This window comes from Dreissena polymorpha, chromosome 5 (genome assembly GCF_020536995.1).
Source record: "Dreissena polymorpha isolate Duluth1 chromosome 5, UMN_Dpol_1.0, whole genome shotgun sequence".
Classification (NCBI taxonomy): domain Eukaryota; kingdom Metazoa; phylum Mollusca; class Bivalvia; order Myida; family Dreissenidae; genus Dreissena; species Dreissena polymorpha.
Window position 1 is genome coordinate 31,757,178 of NC_068359.1, and position 21,052 is coordinate 31,778,229.

At 37.0% G+C, this 21,052-nt stretch overlaps 1 protein-coding gene across 3 annotated transcripts in view; it reads right to left on the reverse strand.

Moving 5' to 3' along the window:
* LOC127881756 (serine-rich adhesin for platelets-like) overlaps nt 1–21,052 on the reverse strand; it is a 59,026-nt gene that overhangs the window by 27,308 nt on the left and 10,666 nt on the right. For all 3 annotated transcript variants that reach the window (XM_052429853.1, XM_052429850.1, XM_052429851.1), the window contains exons 3-9: nt 19,944–20,037; nt 14,445–14,692; nt 13,317–13,465; nt 11,492–11,766; nt 9,682–9,854; nt 8,168–8,261; nt 4,280–4,357 (exon numbers count right to left, since the gene is read on the reverse strand). In XM_052429853.1, coding sequence (XP_052285813.1) covers nt 4,280–4,357; nt 8,168–8,261; nt 9,682–9,854; nt 11,492–11,766; nt 13,317–13,465; nt 14,445–14,692; nt 19,944–20,037 — 1,111 coding nt within the window. The remainder of the gene's footprint in view (nt 1–4,279; nt 4,358–8,167; nt 8,262–9,681; nt 9,855–11,491; nt 11,767–13,316; nt 13,466–14,444; nt 14,693–19,943; nt 20,038–21,052) is intronic.

Genomic DNA, 21,052 nt, shown 5'->3' on the forward strand with positions numbered 1-21,052 from the left:
AAGTGGCGCCGTTGAAAATGCACTAATTGACCCTATGACCTAGTTTTTGACCCGGCATGACCCATATTCGAACTTGGCCTATATATCAACTAGATGCAACTGCTGACCAAGTTTGGTGAAGATCGGATGAATACAATTTGAAATAGAGTCCGGACAAAGTGGCCCCTTTGAAAATGCACTTATTGACCCTATGACCTAGTTTTTGACCCGGCATGACCCATATTCGAACTTGGCCTAGATATCAACTAGATGCAACTGCTGACCAAGTTTGGTGAAGATCGGATGAATACAATTTGAATTAGAGTCCGGACAAAGTGATGCCTTCCGCCCGCCGCCCGCCCGCCCGCCAAGGGGTTTCACATAATACGTCCCGTATTTTATACGGGCGTATAAAAATACAGTCAATGCCATCATTCATTAATGTAGTAAGGTTCTTTAAATGATTGTTCTTATTAATAAAGTCGGAATAACAGTTTTCACACCGCGATAAAGTTGCACAACTTTTTTGGGGCCAGTGAAACCCCTGAATATACTATTCATACAAGGAAGATATGATTTTATTACATTATTTAAGGACATTTTCATAATATATAAGTGTTAAACATGCTTTTGCTATACATATGCATTGATTTCTGAATTTCACAAGTTGTAGAAGTTCGCGACTAGTTTTTCACAATTTTCAGTAGTTTGCGACTCATTTTTTCACAATTTGAAAAGTTCGCGACTCATTTTTCACAAAATGAGGGGGCCAGGGCCACTTCACAAAATCAGGAAAAAAAGCCCTGTAATTTTACACACAACCAGGGATAGAAATAAGTGGTTGCAGTTCGCCCGGGCAAGTAGAATAACCCTTTACCACTAAGATACATACTTTGACGCATGTGTAGTCTGTTAAAAAGTTATATTTAATTAAAGACCGTTCTTACTAGATTCAAGTTTAAATGTCTGCATTTCCAACCCTTAGATGCTGATCAGCAGCAAACAGCATAATAAAACCTGAACAGACTGCGAGTTACTCACAGGCTGTTCTGGTTTTATGCTGTTTGCACATAGCCATTTTCACGTTGCTTCTGAGTGGGAAAGGGATAAGTGGTTGCCATTCGCCCCAGGTGAGTAGATTAAGGTCCGAGCACGTAAGATTTCAAAATTAGATGGTCTGCCCAGGCAGGGTGGCTTTTTAAAAAAGCTTTAAAAAGTTTTCCAGCAGTTCATCAGTTTAATTTTTGAAGACCCAAGATTAAGGCTCATAAATGGGCAGAATGAATTGAGTCATGAATGCCTTTGTATGCATAATATTGTCTGATTTTGTTTTGTTAAAATTAAGTATTAGATACTTATGACTTGTATTTGGTTCTGGACTACGTACTCTTTCGCTGGGCGACCAAAATACTAGAGATAGTTGCCTGTCTGGGCAGGACTACCATTTTAAGTTTCTATCCCTGACCACCATTTGCTTTGTTGTGGGAAATCATTCACAATGCACGAGTCATTTAAATCAATAATGATAAAAATATAACAGTTTCATTATCCAAGTCATATTAATATTTCAAACTAAGACAACAAAATAACTAAAAGACACTTTGCACATAACATGTTAAACAAGAGGGCCAAGATGGCCCTAGTTCGCTCACCTGAGAGGAGTGGGTTCATTCAATCTTTACCTAATGTTAAACTTGACCTAGAAATTGACTCGGGCTGCAACAATATACCGGTATATCGGTATATATCGCAATACGCAATCTGCATATTGTATTGCGATATGATTTTCATCATACCGGTACGAAAATTTTACAAAAATTCATTCACATTTCGTCCAGAAAAGCCATCCGAAATAATGATAAAAAGGTAAACAAAACAAAGCAGTGTAAATTATTTTTTACGTAAAAAAAGCATTCTAAAAAGTGTATTATACGCAGTAGCGTTGTTACATGGGAGCATTCATTCGATGCTTTTGAACAGATTATCGTTGAATTAATTGCGCACAGCTGTAAATGTTTCGTTCGATTCTGATTCGAGCATTATTTGTAATCCGAATTTCGGAAACACGCTTCCAAATTTGAATGCTAACGCGACAATAAAAAATTATAGCGTAAAATTAAAAGTGCTTTATCCTTTGTCTCAATAAAAAGCGCGCGAAAATTATACAGACATGTAGAACGTCGCATGGAAAGTATGGGTGTATTTTGTGTTGTATAAAAACGGGAACATCACGTCAGCTGAATAACGCGTGATCAGTGGGAAAAACGCCCCGGTTGGACGTTATTTCATCACATCTTTAAATAGTAACAATTGCAAAAATGTATTTGATACTTAAGAAAATTTGCGAATGTTTGTGTTTCTTATTATTCTTGAGCACATTTATAGTAAATATTTACCAGAATTTGCTTTAAAATTGGAATTTATGGGATTATTGGGTAATTGGCAAATTATAATTTTGGTACAAGTTAGCAATATATTGCGATATATTGCAATACGGGTTTTTGAACTGACAATATATTGCAATACAGTTTTTGGCGTATTGTTGCAGCACTAAAATTGACCAGACAAACATCCTGGTCAAGTTTCATCATTATTGAAGCAAAACTCTGGCGTACTTGTAGGGAGTGATTTGTTTTTGTAAGATTTGAAATGGTGACCTATCATCAAACTTGACTGAGATCTTTAAGCAACTTAGATAAAGAATGCTTGAGAAATGTGAATGCTAGAGTGTTTACAAACCAAATGTGGACGGATGGACAGCGGACAAAGACCAATCCTAAAACCTCACCTGAGCAATTAGGTGAGCTAAAAAGTGTGTTTCACCGATCTGAGCCATTTTCCAACTTGTCCAAGAAATCAATAAAACCAATGTATTGACTAAGTTTCACGATGATTAGGCAAAATATGTGACTTCCATAGTGTTCGATCACAAGGTTTCTCTCTATATAGTCACATAAGGAAAACTGCCCCACCCCCCTGGCAGCCATGTTTATTGACCCAACAGAACCATTTGCAAACTCATCTGAGATATATATAAAACCAAGCTTTTCACCAAGTTTCATGTCGTCCGACATATCAATAAAACCAATGTTTTGAGTAACTTTCATGACGATTGGGCAAAAATTGTGACTTCTAGAGTGTTAACAAGGTTTCTCTCTAGCCATGTAAAGAAAACTGCCCCGCCCACTGGCGGCCATGTTCTTCAACGGACCGGAACCACTTTTGAACTCAACCAACATATCATTAAGACAGACATTTAGACAAAGTTACATGAAGATTGGGAATAAAATGTGACTTCTACAGTGTTTACAAGCTTTTTAATTTTTTTTGACCTAGTGACCTAGTTTTTGACCCAGCATGACCCAGTTTCGAACTCGATCGAGATATCATTGGGACAAATCTTCTGACCAAGTTTCATGAAGATCGGTCGATAAATGTGGCCTCTAGAGTGTTTACGAACAAATGCTAAAAAAACATCCAACCTCGAATAATAATTAACACATAAATGATACACAAATCTACACTGTATTATTATGAAAACATTAATAATCAAAGGGGAGTAACTACTGTAAACTTAAATGCAATATTTAGAAGAGTTGTCTCGCATGTTACATGACCTTAATTCATGATTGTTTACAAACCTTTTTACTATATAAATATAAGGAAAACTGCGCCGTCCCCCTGGCAACCATGTTTTTCAACGGAACGGAACCATTTTCAAACTTAACTCGCATATCTAGGAAACAAAAGTTCTGACAAAATTTTATGAAAATTGGGCCAAAAATGTGACTTCTAGAGTGTTGACATGTTTTCACTATATACATATAGAGAAAAATGCCCCGCCCACTGGCAGCCATGTTTTTTCACCGATCTGGACCATTTTCGAACTCGTCCGAGAACTCAATAAAACCAATGTTTTGACTAACTTTCATGATGATTGGATCCATTTTTGAACTCAACCAACAAATCATTAAGACAAACATTTTGACAAAGTTACATGAAGATTGGGCATGAAATGTGACTTCTACAGTGTTTACAATTTTTTTATTTTTTTTTACCTAGTGACCTAGTTTTTGACCCAGCACAACCCAGTTTCGAACTTGACCGAGATTTTATTGGGACGAAGCTTCAAACCAAGTTTCATGAAGATCAGACAATAAATGTGGCCTCTAGAGTGTTTACGAACAAATGTTAACGGACGGACGGACGACAGACAAAGACCAGTCACAAAAGCTCACCTGAGCAATCAGGCGAGCTAAAAACACAGATCATGAAATCTTATGCAAGGAAATATTATTACCTTGCGACGATTTTTCAAGTGTTTTACAAAGCAGCGTTGAACACGTAGTCCATCTGTGACCAAGTCAGCAATATCATTCTGAAAACAACAACATGCTTTTACAGGGACAGCACAGATAGGTTAAGATAAGTTAACAAGAGCACTGCCTTGCTAGTGCAGACCGCTCATCTATGTTCTTTTTAAAGGTGAAGGGACTTTCATTTTCAATTACAAAGGAGGGAGGGGTGGGAGGGGTGGAGTGAAGAGGGGTGTATAGTGTGGGTGTGTGGACATTTATTACATTATCTTCCAAAAATGCAGAAAAAAAATGCAAAAATGCGGGGGGGAGGGGGGGGGGGTATAGTGTGAGGGTGTGGTGGTCATTTGTGAGATTATTAACAAAATAAATAATAATAATAAAATTTTAGGGGGGGGGGGATTCAGAGGGGGGGGGGGAGGGCACGGGGGATGGTTTGGGTGGAGTCTATTGTGGTATGTCAGGTAAGAGTAGTTTTGTCAAAGTATCAATCAAATCTAATCATAAATAAAGAAATTATGGCAATTTTAGCAAAATTTAATAATTTGACCTTGAAAGTCAAGGTCATTCAAAGGTCAAGGTAAAATTCAACTTGCCAGGTACAGTAACCTCATGATAGCATGAAAGTATTTGAAGTTTGAAAGCAATAGCCTTGATACTTTAGAAGTAAAGTGGATCGAAACACAAAATTTAACCATATATTCAAAATTACTAAGTCAAAAAAGGGCCATAATTCCGTAAAAATGACAACCAGAGTTATGCAACTTGTCCTTTTACTGTACCCTTATGATAGTTTGCGAGTGTTCCAAGTATGAAAGCAATATATATGATACTTTAGGGGTAAAGTGGACCAAAACACAAAACTTAACCAAATTTTCAATTTTCTAAGTTTAAAAAGGGCACATAATTCTGTCAAAATAACTTTGCCTGCACAGTCCCCTTATGATAGTTAGTAAGTGTTGCAAGTATGAAAGCAATAGCTTTGATACTTAAGGAATAAAATGGACCTAAACACAAAACTTAACCAAAATTTTCAATTTTCTAAGTATAAAAAGGGCACATAATTCTGTCAAAATGCACGCCAGAGTTATCTAACTTTGCCTGCCCAGTCCCCTCATGATAGTAAGCAAGTGTACCAAGTTTGAATGCAATAGCATTGATACTTTCTGAGAAAAGTGGACCTAAACACAAAACTTAAACGGACGCCGACGCCAAGGTGATGACAATAGCTCATAATTTTTTTTTCAAAAAATAGATGAGCTAATAAAATAACAACTACTAACTATCCAACAATGAATTATGGTACAAAATGTGATGAGATAATAAGATACAAACAAGAGGGCCTGAAAGGCCCAAAGTCGCTCACCTCAGATAACAAGATATTATTGGGACAAATCTTCTGACCAAGTTTCACGAAGATCGGAAAATAAATGTGGCCTCTAGAGTGTTAACAAGGTTTTACTACAGCCATATAAGGAAAAATGCCCCGCCCCCTGGCAGCCATGTTTTTTAACCAACCAGCATCATTTTTGAACTCGTCCAAGATATTATCGGGATGAATCTTATGACCAAGTTTCATGAAGATCGGACAGTAAATGTGGCCTCTAGAGTGTAAACAATATTTTACTATAGCCATATAAGGAAAAATGCCCCGCCCCTTGGAAGCCATTTTTTTTTAAGCAAACATAATTATTTTCCAACTCATCCAAGATATCATTGAGACCAATCTTCTGACCAAATTTCATGAAGATTGGACAATAATTGTGGCCTCTAGAGTTAACAAGGTTTTACTATAGCCATATAAGGAAAAATGCCCCACCCCTGGTGGCCATGTTTTTAAAGCAACCAAAACCATTTTCGAACTCATCAAAGATATCATTGGGACAAATCTTCTGACCAAGTTTCATGATGATCGGAAAATAAATGTGACCTCAAGAGTGTTAACAAGGTTTTACTATAGCCATATAAGGAAGATAGCCCCGCCCCATGGTGGCCATGTTTTTCTACCAACCGGCACCATTTTTGAACTCGTCCAAGATATTATTGGGATGAATCTTCTGACCGAGTTTCATGAAGATCGGACTATAAATGTGGTCTCTAGCGTGTTCACAAGATTTTACTATAGCCTTATAAAGCCATATAAGGAAAAATGCCCCGCCCCTTGACAGCCATGTTTTTCAAGCAAACGTAACCATTTTTGAACTCATCCAAGATATCATTAAGACAAATCTTCTGACCATATTTCATCAAGATTGGAAATAAATGTGGCCTCTAGAGTGTTAACAAGGTTTTCTATATAAAGCCATATAAGGAAAAATGCCCCGTCCCCTGGCGGCCATGTTTTTAAACCACCTGGCATTATTTTCGAACTCGTCCATATTTCTTCAAGATTGGACAATAAATGTGGCCTCTAGAGTGTTAACAAAATTTTACTATAGCAATATAAGGAAAAATGCCCCGCCGCTTGGCAGCCATGTTTTTCAAGCAAAGGTTACCATTTTTGAACTCATCCAAAATATAAGTGGGACAAATCTTCTGAGCAAGTTTCATGAAGATTGGAAAATAAATGTGGCCTCTAGAGTGTTAACAAGGTTTTACTATAGCCATATAAGGCAAAATGCCCCGCCCCTTGGCGGCCATGTTTTTCAACAAACCAGCATCATTTTCGACTAAAATTTTAGTCGTGGCGACCTTGACATTGGAGACATTGATGTGATTCTTTCATGCGACACACCGTCCCATGATGATGAACAAATGTGCCAAATGATTTTAAAATCTCACAATGAATGACATAGTTATGGCCCAGACAAGCTCATTTATGGCCATTTTTGACCTTTGAACTCAAAGTGTGACCTTGACCTTGGAGATATCGACGTAATTCTTTCGCGCGACACACCGTCTTTTGATGGTGAACAATGTACCAGATGATTTTGAAATCTGACAATTAACGACAAAGTTATGGCCCGGACAAGCTTGTTCCCCCCGCCAGCAAGCCCGCTGACATTCGCCAATCTAATAACCAGTTTTTTCCTTCGGAAAACCTGGTTAATTTTTTCCTTCGCAAAACCTGGTTAAAAATGCCCCGCACCTTGGCAGCCATGTTTTTCAAGCAAACGTTACCATTTTCGAACTCATCCAAGATATCATTGAAACCAATCTTCTGACAAAATTTCATGAAGATTGGACAATAAATGTTGCCTCTAGAGAGTTAACAGGCAAATGTTGACGCCGCACAACACACAACGGACAAAAAACGATCACAAAAGCTCACCATGAGCACGTTGTGCTCAGGTGAGCTAAAAAAAATAAAGTAGCTACATTATTTACCAAAACTTTTAAAGAAATACAAAATGGTAATAAAGTTAACAAAAATGCTCTTTACAAGCAACAGCGGCTAAATGCAAAGCTGAACAAGAGCACCGCATAACAGTTGCCACGCTTGGCTATGGGTGCAGTTTTGAATAAATAAAAGCTTGTCAGATAAAAAAAAATAAGGTCACAGTGACCTTGACCTTTGACCTAGTGACCCAAAAATGGGTGTGGCGTGTAGAACTCATCAAGGTGCATCTACATATGAAGTTTCAAAGTTGTAGGTGGAAGCAATTTGATTTTAGAGCCAATGTTCAAAACCTTAACAAAAAATGTTAAGGTTTTAGCACGACGTGGACGTCGGACGACACGACAAGCTGTCTATGACAATACCTCGGGTTTTCTCCGAGCTAAAAATCAGTCATTGAAAGTAGCATTTAGACCAAGCAAGCCGGAATTCATAAGTTATTAAAGAACAATTAAAATATCTGAAAATCTTAGCAAGCCTTGTTAAAAATTGTCCAGTGCAGGGGCTTGGGAGTCTGTGCTTATTTCATACTTACATGGTGTCCATTCACGCAGGTAGAGTTTAGGTACTCTTGTACATAGGTGGTGTACTGATTATAGCGGGCCGTCTCATAACTCTGCTCCCATTCACTGCAAACAGAAGATTTACTCTTAAACAAGAAATGTGTTTGTCAGAAACACTATGTCCACTTGTGCGCCGCTTTGATTTAGTTTTTTTGACCTTTGACCTTGAAGGATGACCTTGACCTTTCACCACTCAAAATGTGCAGCTCCATGAGATACATATGCATGCCAAATATCAAGTTGCTATCTTCAATATTGCAAAAGTTATTGCAAATGTTAAAATTGACGCAAACCAACCAACCAACAGACCAACAGACAGGGCAAAAACAATATGTCCCCCACTATAGTGGTGGGGGACATAAAACTATAAGTCTGCTCCGAGAAAGCAGTGCTTAATGCATATGCAGTGTACACAGGCTGATCAGGGACAACACTCACCTCCTAGACAGGGCTTTCATTTGGAAGAGACGGTAAAAGTATCATTCTTGATTAGCCTGTGTGTTTTTCACACGCTTATCTGTGACGACACGTTTCGCAAATGGTTTTAAACAGGTTTTCCCCAAATCTTAATTATTTAACAGTTCCCTTTAAGAAGTTATTGGTGAGAAATCTTTGCACTAAAAAGTGGAAATCAGCTGAAAGAAAGAGACATCCCACAAAAGGTCTCCAAACTGCAATAAAAGCATTTTTATACTATCAAAGGTTTTAGAGGTCTCAGTGGATGAAACAAAGGAGTAAAATACCCTTGAACAATAATGTCAGGGGGTAAAATACCCTTTACACCTTATCCTTATCGGAGTGTCTCAATAAGGCTTTTGAAGCATATGAGCTACATATATAGTTTTAAACTAATGTTTGTATGTACAGAGAAACTATTGAATTGATCCACACTGTGGGAGAGTTCTCCCCCAAAGACCACAAGTACTGGTTCTACTCAGGAAAAGGACTCAATAGTGTTTCAATAAGCCTTAGACTTTCAATGCTATCAAGCTAAAACAAGACTATTGTCAAGCAATACAAGTCCCCTACTGGCTCCACCAATGTCAGAAATTCCACCATTTTCAGATATTTTTTATATATATTTGTTGCCATAGCAACCAGAATTTTTGACGCAGGAATAAAATAAAATAACGTGCATAATTTCCATACTGCCATCTATCCATGTTTCAAGTTTCATGAAAAAATATTAAGAACTTTAAAGTTATCGCAGGATCCAGAAAACCACCATTTCAGCAGTATTTCTAGTCTATTTGTTGCCATAGCAACCAGAATTTTTGACATAGGAACAAAATGAAATGACGTGCATAATGTCCATATTGACATCTATCCATGTTCCAAGTTTCATGAAAAAAATTACGAACTTTAAAAGTTATCGCAGGATCCAGAAAAGTGTGACAGACAGACAAACTGACTGACAGACGGAGTGCAAACCATAAGTCCCCTCCAGTGAAACCGGTAGGGGACTAATAAATAGGTATAAACTAACTTGAACGTGGAGATATCCCAGAGGTCCTGCGCACTCTCGTCATGTGTGACAGGCGTGCTGGTGATGGTGTTGATGATCTTCTCATCGTCACGGAGATCGTCACTGCTCAGCTTGTCGTCCAACATCTCTTTGCTGAGTCGCTCGGCACGCATACGCTCTATCTTTTTACACAACTAAGAATAAAACAGAAAATGTTCATTATTACTCCAACATTTTAGCCTCTGCACACATACACTCTATGTCTTAACTGAGAATTTACACCAGCCATGGTTTTCATTATTACTCATACATTTGACTCTCGCCATGGCAATATTCGGCTGAATGCATGTGCATAAAGAGACTTCCCATGTTAGCCTGTGCAGTCTGCACAGGCTAATAATCAAGCACGGCAATTTCAGCCTTAACTAAATTTTTGCTAATAAGTTACCTCCTTTACATGAAAAATGCAATAAACGAGGAAAATGGTGTTACTGATTATTCTGGCCGGACTGCTTCTAAAGGCTGATCCGGGACAACACTTGATGCACATGCACAAGTCCTGTTTTCCCAGTGCGAGACTCAGTTATTATAGTCTTATGGTAATATCACATGTTGTGATAAACCATTAGTGCTTTTGTTTCATGCCTCATGTTTCCACAGGTCATGGTTACCAATTTCACTCATAAAACCATTAAAGCCCTGAGACTTCGAAAGTTTTCAATCCTAAACTTTAAGTACTGAAAGGAAAAAAAATGCTTGCAACATAAGGGCCTTTGCTTTTCATTTGTTTAATATATAAGAATCAGACTATGATTAAGCGTTAGACCTTTCATAGTTGTGGAGCCTAGTTTTATGATAGTAGCACAATGAAATACCGTTATTTCTCTTTTCGGACACTCTTAATCTTCGGACACACTTGTTTTTAGCAAAAATAATCATTTTTTGGGCTTTCGTCCATGATTAGATACTCTAAATTTTCAGACAGTTTATTTTACGGTGCTATTTTACCAGAATTCTGCCCTGTTGCGCTTATCTTTACAACCGGATTAAGGTCATACAACCCAGCATTCAAATGCCTTAAGGCGAGTTGATCATAACATTTGCGTTACTGGGTAAATAACTATGTATACCAGTAATAGACAATGGTTTTCCCAACCAGCTTAAAGTGAAACATATATGAAAGCAATGGTATTTTACAAGCATCTTAATGTTTTGAACACCTGTATTTTAATAACATTTGTTGAATCTTAATTTAAGGACACCAAAAAAAAAATTGTTTTTAAGTGTCCGAAAATCTTTGTAAATCGTAATTACGATTTACAATTGTGTCTTGTTCTGAGAAAACTGGGCTTAATTCATGTGCGTAAAGTGTCGTCCCAGATTAGCCTGTGCAGTCTGCACAGGCTAATCAGGGACGACACTTTCCGCTTTTATGGTATTTTAAGTTTGAAGGAAGTCCCTTCTTACCGAAAATCAAGTTTAAGCGGAAAGTATCGTCCCTGATTAGCCTGTGCAGACTGCACAGGCTACTCTGGGACGACACTTTACGCACATAAATTAAGCCTAGTTTTATCAGAACAAGACAAATTTGTGTTCATTTTCCCAGTAGTACAAGCAGGCTGATGTAACTTCTCTGCTTTTGCACTGAGTTGAGTTTGCAAAGCATATCTTCTTTTTTTTAATCATTATTTTAAATAAATACTTGCTAATGTTATGCTTTATAACACTCCCACTCTGAGGTCACAAAGAATGAAGCAAATCCTCATGTACATTTTTATATTTCGTGAATAAAAAAATTGCACAATGGTCATAGAAAAATTAATAAAATAACCTTTTCTTTTCGAGCTTGTGCAGTTTTGGAAGAAAAGTCCTTGATCAGCAATTTGCTTTTGCGATTGGCTTCATTGCTAGCATTTTCTTTTTCTTTTTCTGTCTTCAATTCCTTGCTCTTAATTCTTTTGATGGGCAAGGATTTCGTCCGTTCTTTGCGTTTCTTTAGTTTCATTTTTGCCTTGTGACTGTTAGCTCCGTGATCAAGCCCATATGCCTTCAGCCTGTTGTTCACTTCCTCTGGGTCAGTGTCCGTGCTAGAATCGTGAGTCTTCACTGAAAAATGCAATGGAATAACAGCAAATTTATTTATAATTGTTTGCAAGAAATTTGGTAGTTTAAAATTAAAAACATCCGTGTTCATGTAAATTTGGTGAATTTCTGATGATTTTTTGTTATGAATTTGCATTGGTCCTTTCCCAATGTGTTTGTGTAAATTTGTGGATCGATCAACACACAATATCAAATGAAAGTCTTAAGAATAATAATTCTACAGTACATAGATAACCAAGAATTTAGAGACATAATCTTAACTGTTTGATTCAGCCTAAAATCAAGATGTTTATGCCCAATGGATAATTAACACTAAATAATCAGCAGTTGTAGAATTGCTTTGTTTCAAAACAAATTAAAACAAGAAACCGTCAGAGACAGGTGATGCTCCCCAAAGTTTTTTTTTGTCACAATATTGCACTATATATTCAGATAAAAGGAAACGTCTTGAGGGGCATAACTTTGGACAAAATAATACGATGGATGGTTTAGCAACTTAAAAATTTCAAAGGGCAATAACTCTCTAAATAAATCATCTAACCAGAACCCACAAATAACATGCGCATCCTCAAGGTAGTTAAGCTTCCCATAAAGCTTCATTGAATTCCAGTCATTAGTTACTGAGAAATAGCCCGGACAAGAATTGCACTATATGTACAGTTAATGGAAAATTTCAAAGGGTCATAACTCTGTGAAAAATCATCTGCCTACAACCCGCTGATAATATGCACATGTCCTCTTGGTAGTGAAGCTTCCCATAAAGTTTCATTGAATTCCGGTCATTAGTTGCTGAGAAATAGCCCGGACAAGAATTGCACTATATCAACAGTTAATGGAAAATTTCAAAGGGCCATTACTCTGTGAAAAATCATCCAAGTAGAATCGGCTGATAATATGAACATCTCCTCTTGGAAGTGAAGCTTCCGATAAAGTTTAATTGAATTCCGGTCATTAATTGCTGAGAAATAGCCCGGACAAAAATTGTGCACCGACGGACGGAGACATGCACGGACATACGAAGCGGCGACTATATGCTCCCCCAAAAAATTTGGGGGGGAGCATAAAAAATTGTATTGTCAGCAGAGATTTCAGCAGATTTTGAAAACCAGGAGTCAAATGACACTGTGCCTGAAATATGCAGGGGTCAAATGACATTTTCAGGGATCAAAATACTTAAGTCCAGAGGTATTTGATCAAAATTCTAAAGTCCAGAGGTATTTTCTTTCAGCATATTTGCTTAATGCTCTGCAAATTTTTCTTAGTATACATTTGAAAGAAATACTATGCAACAAAAATACAATTTTAATGATATTTAATTTATTATAATGTTAACTTCCTTGCAATATTTGCATCAAAATGAAGGGAGGCAAATAATCTGAAGCGAGTCAAAAGCAGGAATTTTTTTCAAAATCATTCAATTAAAAGCCAGGATTCTGCTTCTTTTGAAATCCCTGTTTCATTTAATAACATTTTAAATACACTTCTGGCATCGAGCAAAATATGTCTGAAAGTTAACATGCTACGATTCCTCCATCATGCACAGTCACTATTACCTATGAGTGTTTTCAGGAATTCCCGTTTCCTGATCTGGAACTCCCGGGCCCGTGCGCGGTCCACGGCGCGGGGATTGCACACCTCACACAGGTACACGTCTGGTATGCTGTCCCTGTCCAGACCCATGCACACTATGTGCTGCCACACGCTGCAACAAAGCAAAGGACAAATGCATTAACCCTTTACCACTAAGATACGTATTTAACCCTTTACCACTTAGATAGGTATTTAACCCTTTACCTCTTAGATATGTATTTAACCCTTTACCACTTAGATACATATTTAAGCCTTTACCACTTAGATATGTATTTAACCCTTTACCACTTAAATCCTTTTTAACCCTTTACCACTTAAATATGTATTTAACCCTTTACCACTTAGATACATATTAAACCCTTTACCACTTAGATACATATTTAACACTTTACCATTTAGATACGTATTTAACACTTCACCATTTAGATACGTATTTAACCATTGACCACACCACAGAAACGTCTTTTCATGCATATGTAGTCCCTAAGAAAGTTAAATTTAATTAAATACTTTTCTTACTTGAGCAGCAAACAGCATAAAACCTTAACAGACTGCCAGTTACTCGCAGGCTCTTCTGATTTTATGCTGTTTTCTTATAGCCATTTTCACTTTGCTTCAAATGGGGAAAGGGATAACTTATTAATAATACAGGGCTTCCCCTGGCTTAAAATTTTCTTTCGCCATATTTGCCTGGATATGGATAAAATCTTGTCATTCTTGGCAATTTTTGGGGCCCTTATGAAATCTTGTAACCAAATAGAAATTTCTTTAGACAAAATGGGTCAGTGTAGCAATTGGCTAATTCAGCACATGGCAGAATAAGTCCTGAAACAAGAGATGTATTTGTCAGAAACACAATACCCCCTTTTGCGCCGCTTTGAAATAAACTTTCAATATATCATTTGGCAGGTTAAGAAATTATCTGCCTTTTTTTCCCAGTAATTTTATTACTTTACTTTTACTTACAATGGTGTACATTACTGAACACATTTTCTTTAAATTAAATTTTCAGTTACAAATAATAATATTTCACAGCAGTTCCAAACACATTTGTATGTGCACTCTTTGTCATTACCAACATTTATACTGACCTGCATTTATCACACTGAATCATGTACCCATCATCGTGCACAAAGTCACAGATACACCGTGTTGGGTCATCTGCCTCGTCCTGGTCCTCGCTGAGAGTCTCAGTGGAGAGGCGTGTCAGGGTGGGCGTGTCCGAGGTCAACACGACCTCCTCCTTCACCTCCACACCGCCCTCTGCGGGCTTGATGGGCATGGCAACCAGTGGGGGTGTTGGTGGGGTAGGGGGCGGAGGGGCACCATAGTTGTGATCCTGAAAATGGCAATACCTTTGTCCATTCATAGCTCTTCATTAATAATCATCAGTTGACTGTTAAGTATTTACAAATTCTAACATTTTGGATCATGCACTATTTTAAATGTACAACAAAAATCTGAATGAAAACAAGAAATGTGACTTTAGCGGACAGATGCCCCCAGGTTCCACTTTTGTCTTAAAACCAAGTAACGTGAAAAACAAGCCGTCTTATGGTCAAATTTTGCTTTTGACCTCTAAGTATGCCTTTGACCTTTTGAAGAAGGGAGCCATTTGTTAAGCTGGGTTCCCACTGCTGATCAGATCAACTCTATCAAGCCCGACCAAGCGGTCGGGTACTGGTCTGGTTCGGTCGGCATGAGTGGCCGGAGGCGGTGGGTAGGTCGGCATTGGTCGGGCTTCCTAACCGATATTTGTTGACATGTCAAAAAATATCGAGTAGCGGTCGAGTAGGAAATGGATCGAGAAGCGCTAGGGAAGTGGTCGTGTATAAGTCGAGTAGAAAATCGAGTTGATCGTGAAGCAATCGTGTGGCGATCAGATTGACATCTTTTACATGATCTGTACCAGATCCACTCGACCTCTACCAGAGTTATTTTAGATCGCAACACGATCCACTCGACCTCGATTTGATGTACAGATTTACTAGACTGCTACCTGACAGCTACTCGACCATACACGATCACTTCCTGATTGCTATTCGACCATACACGAGCTCTGTTCCCGATCTGCTCGATCTCTACCCGAGTTATTTTAGATCGCTTTGTACGACTGCAGTACGACCATCATGATCTGGTCGTGTGAAGATCTGGCGATCGAGCTGTGGTCCACTTGGTCGAGCTGAGATCGTATAGGGCTCGCGTATAGGTCGAGATGATCGAGCGGTAATCGGAAAGATGGTTGAGTGGACGTCGTGAATGAGTCGTGTGGGGGTCGTGTGTTATCGATAAGAGGTGGAGAAGACGTGTATACCCTTTCTTGTAGAGCTTGGTTGGGTTTGGTCAAATTTCGGTGATCGGGATGATCGAGTTGATTGGATCGGCAATGGGAACCCACCTTTACACACTACATAATAAAAAATATCCAGGCAAACAAGTCCCAATGAACAACTTTTATTATTTTTATATATTTTTACCTTTTTATTCTTTCCAATTACCATTCTGAGGAATTACTTACCATACCTTTGTTTCAGGATTTTCCCATACTGTGACACACATACACAAACTACAACAATGCTAAAATTTGCAGTAATTTTCACACTTTTTTAAGTGATTAATAAGGCAGGTTTTTTTTATCTGAATTTGGGGAAATGGCCTGGCCTTTTTTGAGGGGAAAAAAATCACGTGAAATGCCAGATTTTGGGGGAAATAAGGAAAGTCTTAAATAATCAATTTAACACATTTTGCTGTTTTTAAAACAAATAATCAAGGCAACAGAATTATGCAATATGTTATATTTTCTACACTGGATCAGGTTAACTTATGTATTTAAAGTAAAAAAAAAAAACACTTTTTTTTTTTTAGGGAAAAAAAAAAGAAGTCTGGGGGAAATTTTACCTGCTGAGGGGAAAAAAAATCTGAGGGAAAGGGCCATTTTTCAGCAGGTCCCAAAGAAGGAAAAAGAGCCCTGTAAGGGCACAACAAATACATATTTTGTGCATATTAATTGAACATTAAATTTTCTGTCACACATCCAAGCTACATGTATATACATGTAAATTGCCAAAAACAACTGCAAAATTTAATTAACTGGCCCATGTTTGTCCTTCAACTTTGATAGCGACTGGGTAAAAGACACATGACTCGTGCAAATGCCTAGTTTTTCCTGTTACTCACAGATGACACACTAGCTGCAGAGAATATTATATGAACCAGGTCTGCCATTAGGTCAGCTTTAGTCGACCCATCAAGCGAGTATTGTCAGCCCAATAAAATGACAGTAGTTTTTAAGATGACTCATATTTGCACTTCCTATCTTTTAGTTGTTTCTACATCAGCAAACCAAATGTCTATTTTCATTTGTTGCAACCATTTGAAATAAATCTGCAATCAGTAACATGAATGTCACAAAAGCAGCAGGTTTTAAACATTTTAGTTATTAATTTAATCTTAATACATGTACAGTACATGTAATTGTCAATCCAAAGCTAGGTCTGCATACAAAGCTACATACACATCCAATTAAGTGCCTTTCCTCTATCCAAACTCAAGTTATCGAATGGAAAACAGTTTTATTTTTAAAGCAACATATTTATCAAACTTTTTCTAAATGCATCCCATTCTAGGATTGCATGTTAGCTATATACAGGCAAAATTTCAGCACAAATTCTAATCCAAACTTAAGTTTTTATGGAAGTACAGGCTAAAGGTTCATGTATGATACAAACCTACAACAAAGTTAAAGAACTTAAATCCACAAAAACAGTTTTAAAAGTTTGTACATTTTTCACACATGCATAACAAAAACATGAGCAATACTAGTAATTTCATATCAACTGAATTCTTTAACAAAATCTCTATGTATTTTTTTTTATAATATCTGAATGTTTATTCATTGTGAATGAAAACTGTTACATGTATAAGAGTGCCCCAGGGCTTTCCTTAGACCTCCAAAATCAAGAGTCAACGACTCTTGGGACCATATTTTCAAGAGTCAATGACTCTTGGGACCATATTTTCAAGAGTCAAAATCAAATTTGTACGAGTCATAATAATAAGGCAAGAGTCAATGATCTTTTGTACTTTGAGCAAATAACTGAGATATAATATATGAAAAGCAACAAATTAACAAATATCTAAACATTTTTTTCTTATATTCCAGTCAATAATAGACACGATGTAAACATACATTGTGACCAACATTGTGAGCATAGTGAAATCAATACGAAAAAAACCACTCGCACTGGTACTAACATCTTATATATATCAGGGGTGTCAATTGTCACAAATTTGAAATCCGAAAAATTAAGCAGAGAGTTTGAGACCTTATAAAGGAAATAGACGGCATAGCCCATCAAGCCCTAGCTAGCTTATTGTTATTTTTTATTGTCTTTATGTATGCAATTTTTTGTGAGTACATTGCACAATTTTATCAATCAGACCATCAGTAACACCGCATGTGTATTCGTCATTCTATAAAAATGTTATAAAGACCGTTGAAAATGAATTAAAATCGAAGAACCACTACAAATCCAAAATGACTGTCTGAAAACATGTCGTGATACGTCTTTTGCACATGAAATAATATATGCATTTTGTTTGACAGCAGAAAATGAAAAACAGTATTAAGTAACCTAGCAAATACACAATCAATATATAATTCAGTTGACATATTGTTTTGAAATATGATATTTCAGTGCTTTACTTCGCTTATAGATAATTCATAGATGGCAGATATTAGCAACGTTCGTAGAATGGTACGGGTTTCAGAAACCCCCCGCCTTAAACTAACTCATCGGATTTACATTCATCTCAAAATCGACCCTGGACGGCTCAAATCCGGATTTTATTATTTCATGTGCCATCTTCACCGAAGACGTGCGTCAAACACGCCGTTTTTCCGTGCCGTCTCAAATGGTCAATTATTACGCCTATGTTGTAATTTATAAGCACATGCAGCATCCAAATTTGTCACTTTGCCACAAGGTCAGTTATACCGGTTCTATGGTTCTTTTTAGCAACTCTGATGCAAAGCGTGTTATGTGACGATGTAGACCGTACATATGCCAGCATAACTTTCGCGCGGGTCTAAGGAAAGCCCTGGTGACCATACAGTAATTTGTATTGCAGACTTCCTCACATTCAAAATGCCCTTCAAGGACAATCATAAATTTAAATTTATAGATTTAATATAACAGACATAACAAATTTGTAAATGGGACTCATTAAATATTATTTGTAAAACTGTATAAAATTATTAATTGCGTTGCGTTCAACAAAATTGCTTCGTCCATCACATTTTGTACATAAGTTTTTGGAAGAACAGAGCATTAAAAAATAGCAATTTTTTTTATACAAACCTTTTTATGTTTTAAACTTTTAATTCCGATAGTCATGATATCACAATTTCAAACAGAATCCTTATTTCTCAGTATTCACAACAAAATCCATACATGGACGTTTAACAACAAGTTTTTCATTTTAGCTTACCAACACCATTACAGGGCTAAACCTATTTAATACATACACTATTGTATTCAAGCAATCCTACACAAAAGGCATATCAGATTTATGTTTGCCACTAATCTGTTTGCCAGTCCATTGAATAAACCATTTCAGTATATACATATAATCATTGAATGTCATTGTAGATATTGATTTGACAAAAGGCATTTCCAAATTAGCCAATAGGTAAAGCCTGAGGGGCACTTTACATTGCATACAATCAGATAAAAGGTTTTACCCTACCTCTTTAGACAGCTAGTCAGCCGTGAAGCACATACAATGACTATTGATTGGTTTAGCAAATAGCACAAAAACACAGGTACAATTAGGTACATGAATAAATAGACAGTAATCCATTCAAAACATTGAAATGAATGTGCATAATCAATAACTCTACAGCTGGTGCAATTCCAGAAAAATGTAACAGGAAATTACAAGTCTTTGACACTTACAAAGGTCAATTGCAACACCACAACAAGGGAGACAAATCATCAACATACTTATACACTAAGATAGGAAAACACTACTACTGCATCCTGATTCAAGTAGAAGATAGCCATAAATTGAGTTTAAATAGTACTAGTTCATCCTGTTATTAAAATATTATCATGTATAGAAAAGTACAATACAAATATACATGTACATGCAGTTTTTTTATATCTGATTTTGGGGAAAGGGCCTGGCCTTTTTTGAGGAGAAAAAAATCGTGCAAAACACCTTATTTTGAGGAAAATAAGGCAAGTCTTTAATAATCAATTGAACATATTTCACCGTTTTTAAAACAAATTCAAGGCAACAGATAATATGCAATATTTTTCTATTTTCTACACTGGATCATGTTAACTTGATAATAAAAGGTTTCCAAAATTCGTCTACGGGAAAGGGCCGATATTCGGCAGGTCTCAAAGAAGGTAAAAAAAACTGACATGTCCTGTAACTTATAGAAATACAGCAGATTGTCTTTTTTAACTTATAACTGAAATGAAAACAAACTCAATTTGATAATGAGTTAACTTGTATATGTATTTGAAAAGATACCAACACAAAAGCATTGATCACTGGCAGAGAGTGCCAAATATAGTTACCTGGTAAGGAAGACCAAAGCATCCAGGGTAGGTCTGGGTGGGAGAGCGGTACAGGTCATCGGATGCCATCGTCATGTCCACTGGGCCATCATAACTGCAGTGTACAACATTCACTTTGTCTATAGATTTCAATGGACACTTCACTTTGGACCAACATGCAAAACTCAGTCTATCATGCTTAGTACCTATGCCTAGTTATTTAGCAAGAGGGCCATGATGGCCCTGAATCGCTCATCTGACTAACCAAATACAATCCCAACCCAGATTTCATCAAGATAAACATTCTGACCAAATTTCATAAAGATTAGATGAAAACTGTTACTATTGTCTACACAAGGTTTTTTTATTATTTGACCTAGTGACCTAGTTATTGAGCCCAGGTGACCCAAATACAATCCCAACCCAGATTTCATCAAGATAAACATTCTGATCAAATTTTATAAAGATTGGATAAAAACTGTTACCTCTATTGTCTACACAAGGTTTTTCTATTATTTGACCTTGTGACCTAGTTGTTGACCCCAGATGACCCAAATACAATCCCATCCCAGATTTCATCAAGATAAACATTCTGACCAAATTTCATAAAGATAGGATGAAAACTGTGACCTCTATTGTCTATACAAGGTTTTTCTATTATTTGACCTAGTGACCTAGTTTTTGACCTAGTGACCTAGTTTTTGACCCCAGATGACCCAAATACAATCCCAACCCAGATTTCATCAAGATAAACATTCTGACCAAATTTCATTAAGATTGGATGAAAACTGCGACCTCTATTGTCTACACAAGGTTTTTCTATAATTTGACCTAGTGACCTAGTTTTTAACCCCGAGATGACCCAAATACATTCCCAACCCAGATTTTATCAAGATAAACATTCTGACCAAATTCCATAAAGATTGGATGAAAACTCTGACCTCTACTGTCTTCACAATGTTTTTCTACTATTTGACCTAGTTTTTGACCTTGTGACCTAGTTTTTGACCCCAGATGACCCAAATACAATCCCATCCCAGATTTCATCAAGATAAACATTCTGACCAAATTTCATAAAGATTGAATGAAAACTGTGACCTCTACTGTCTACACAAGGTTTTTCTATTATT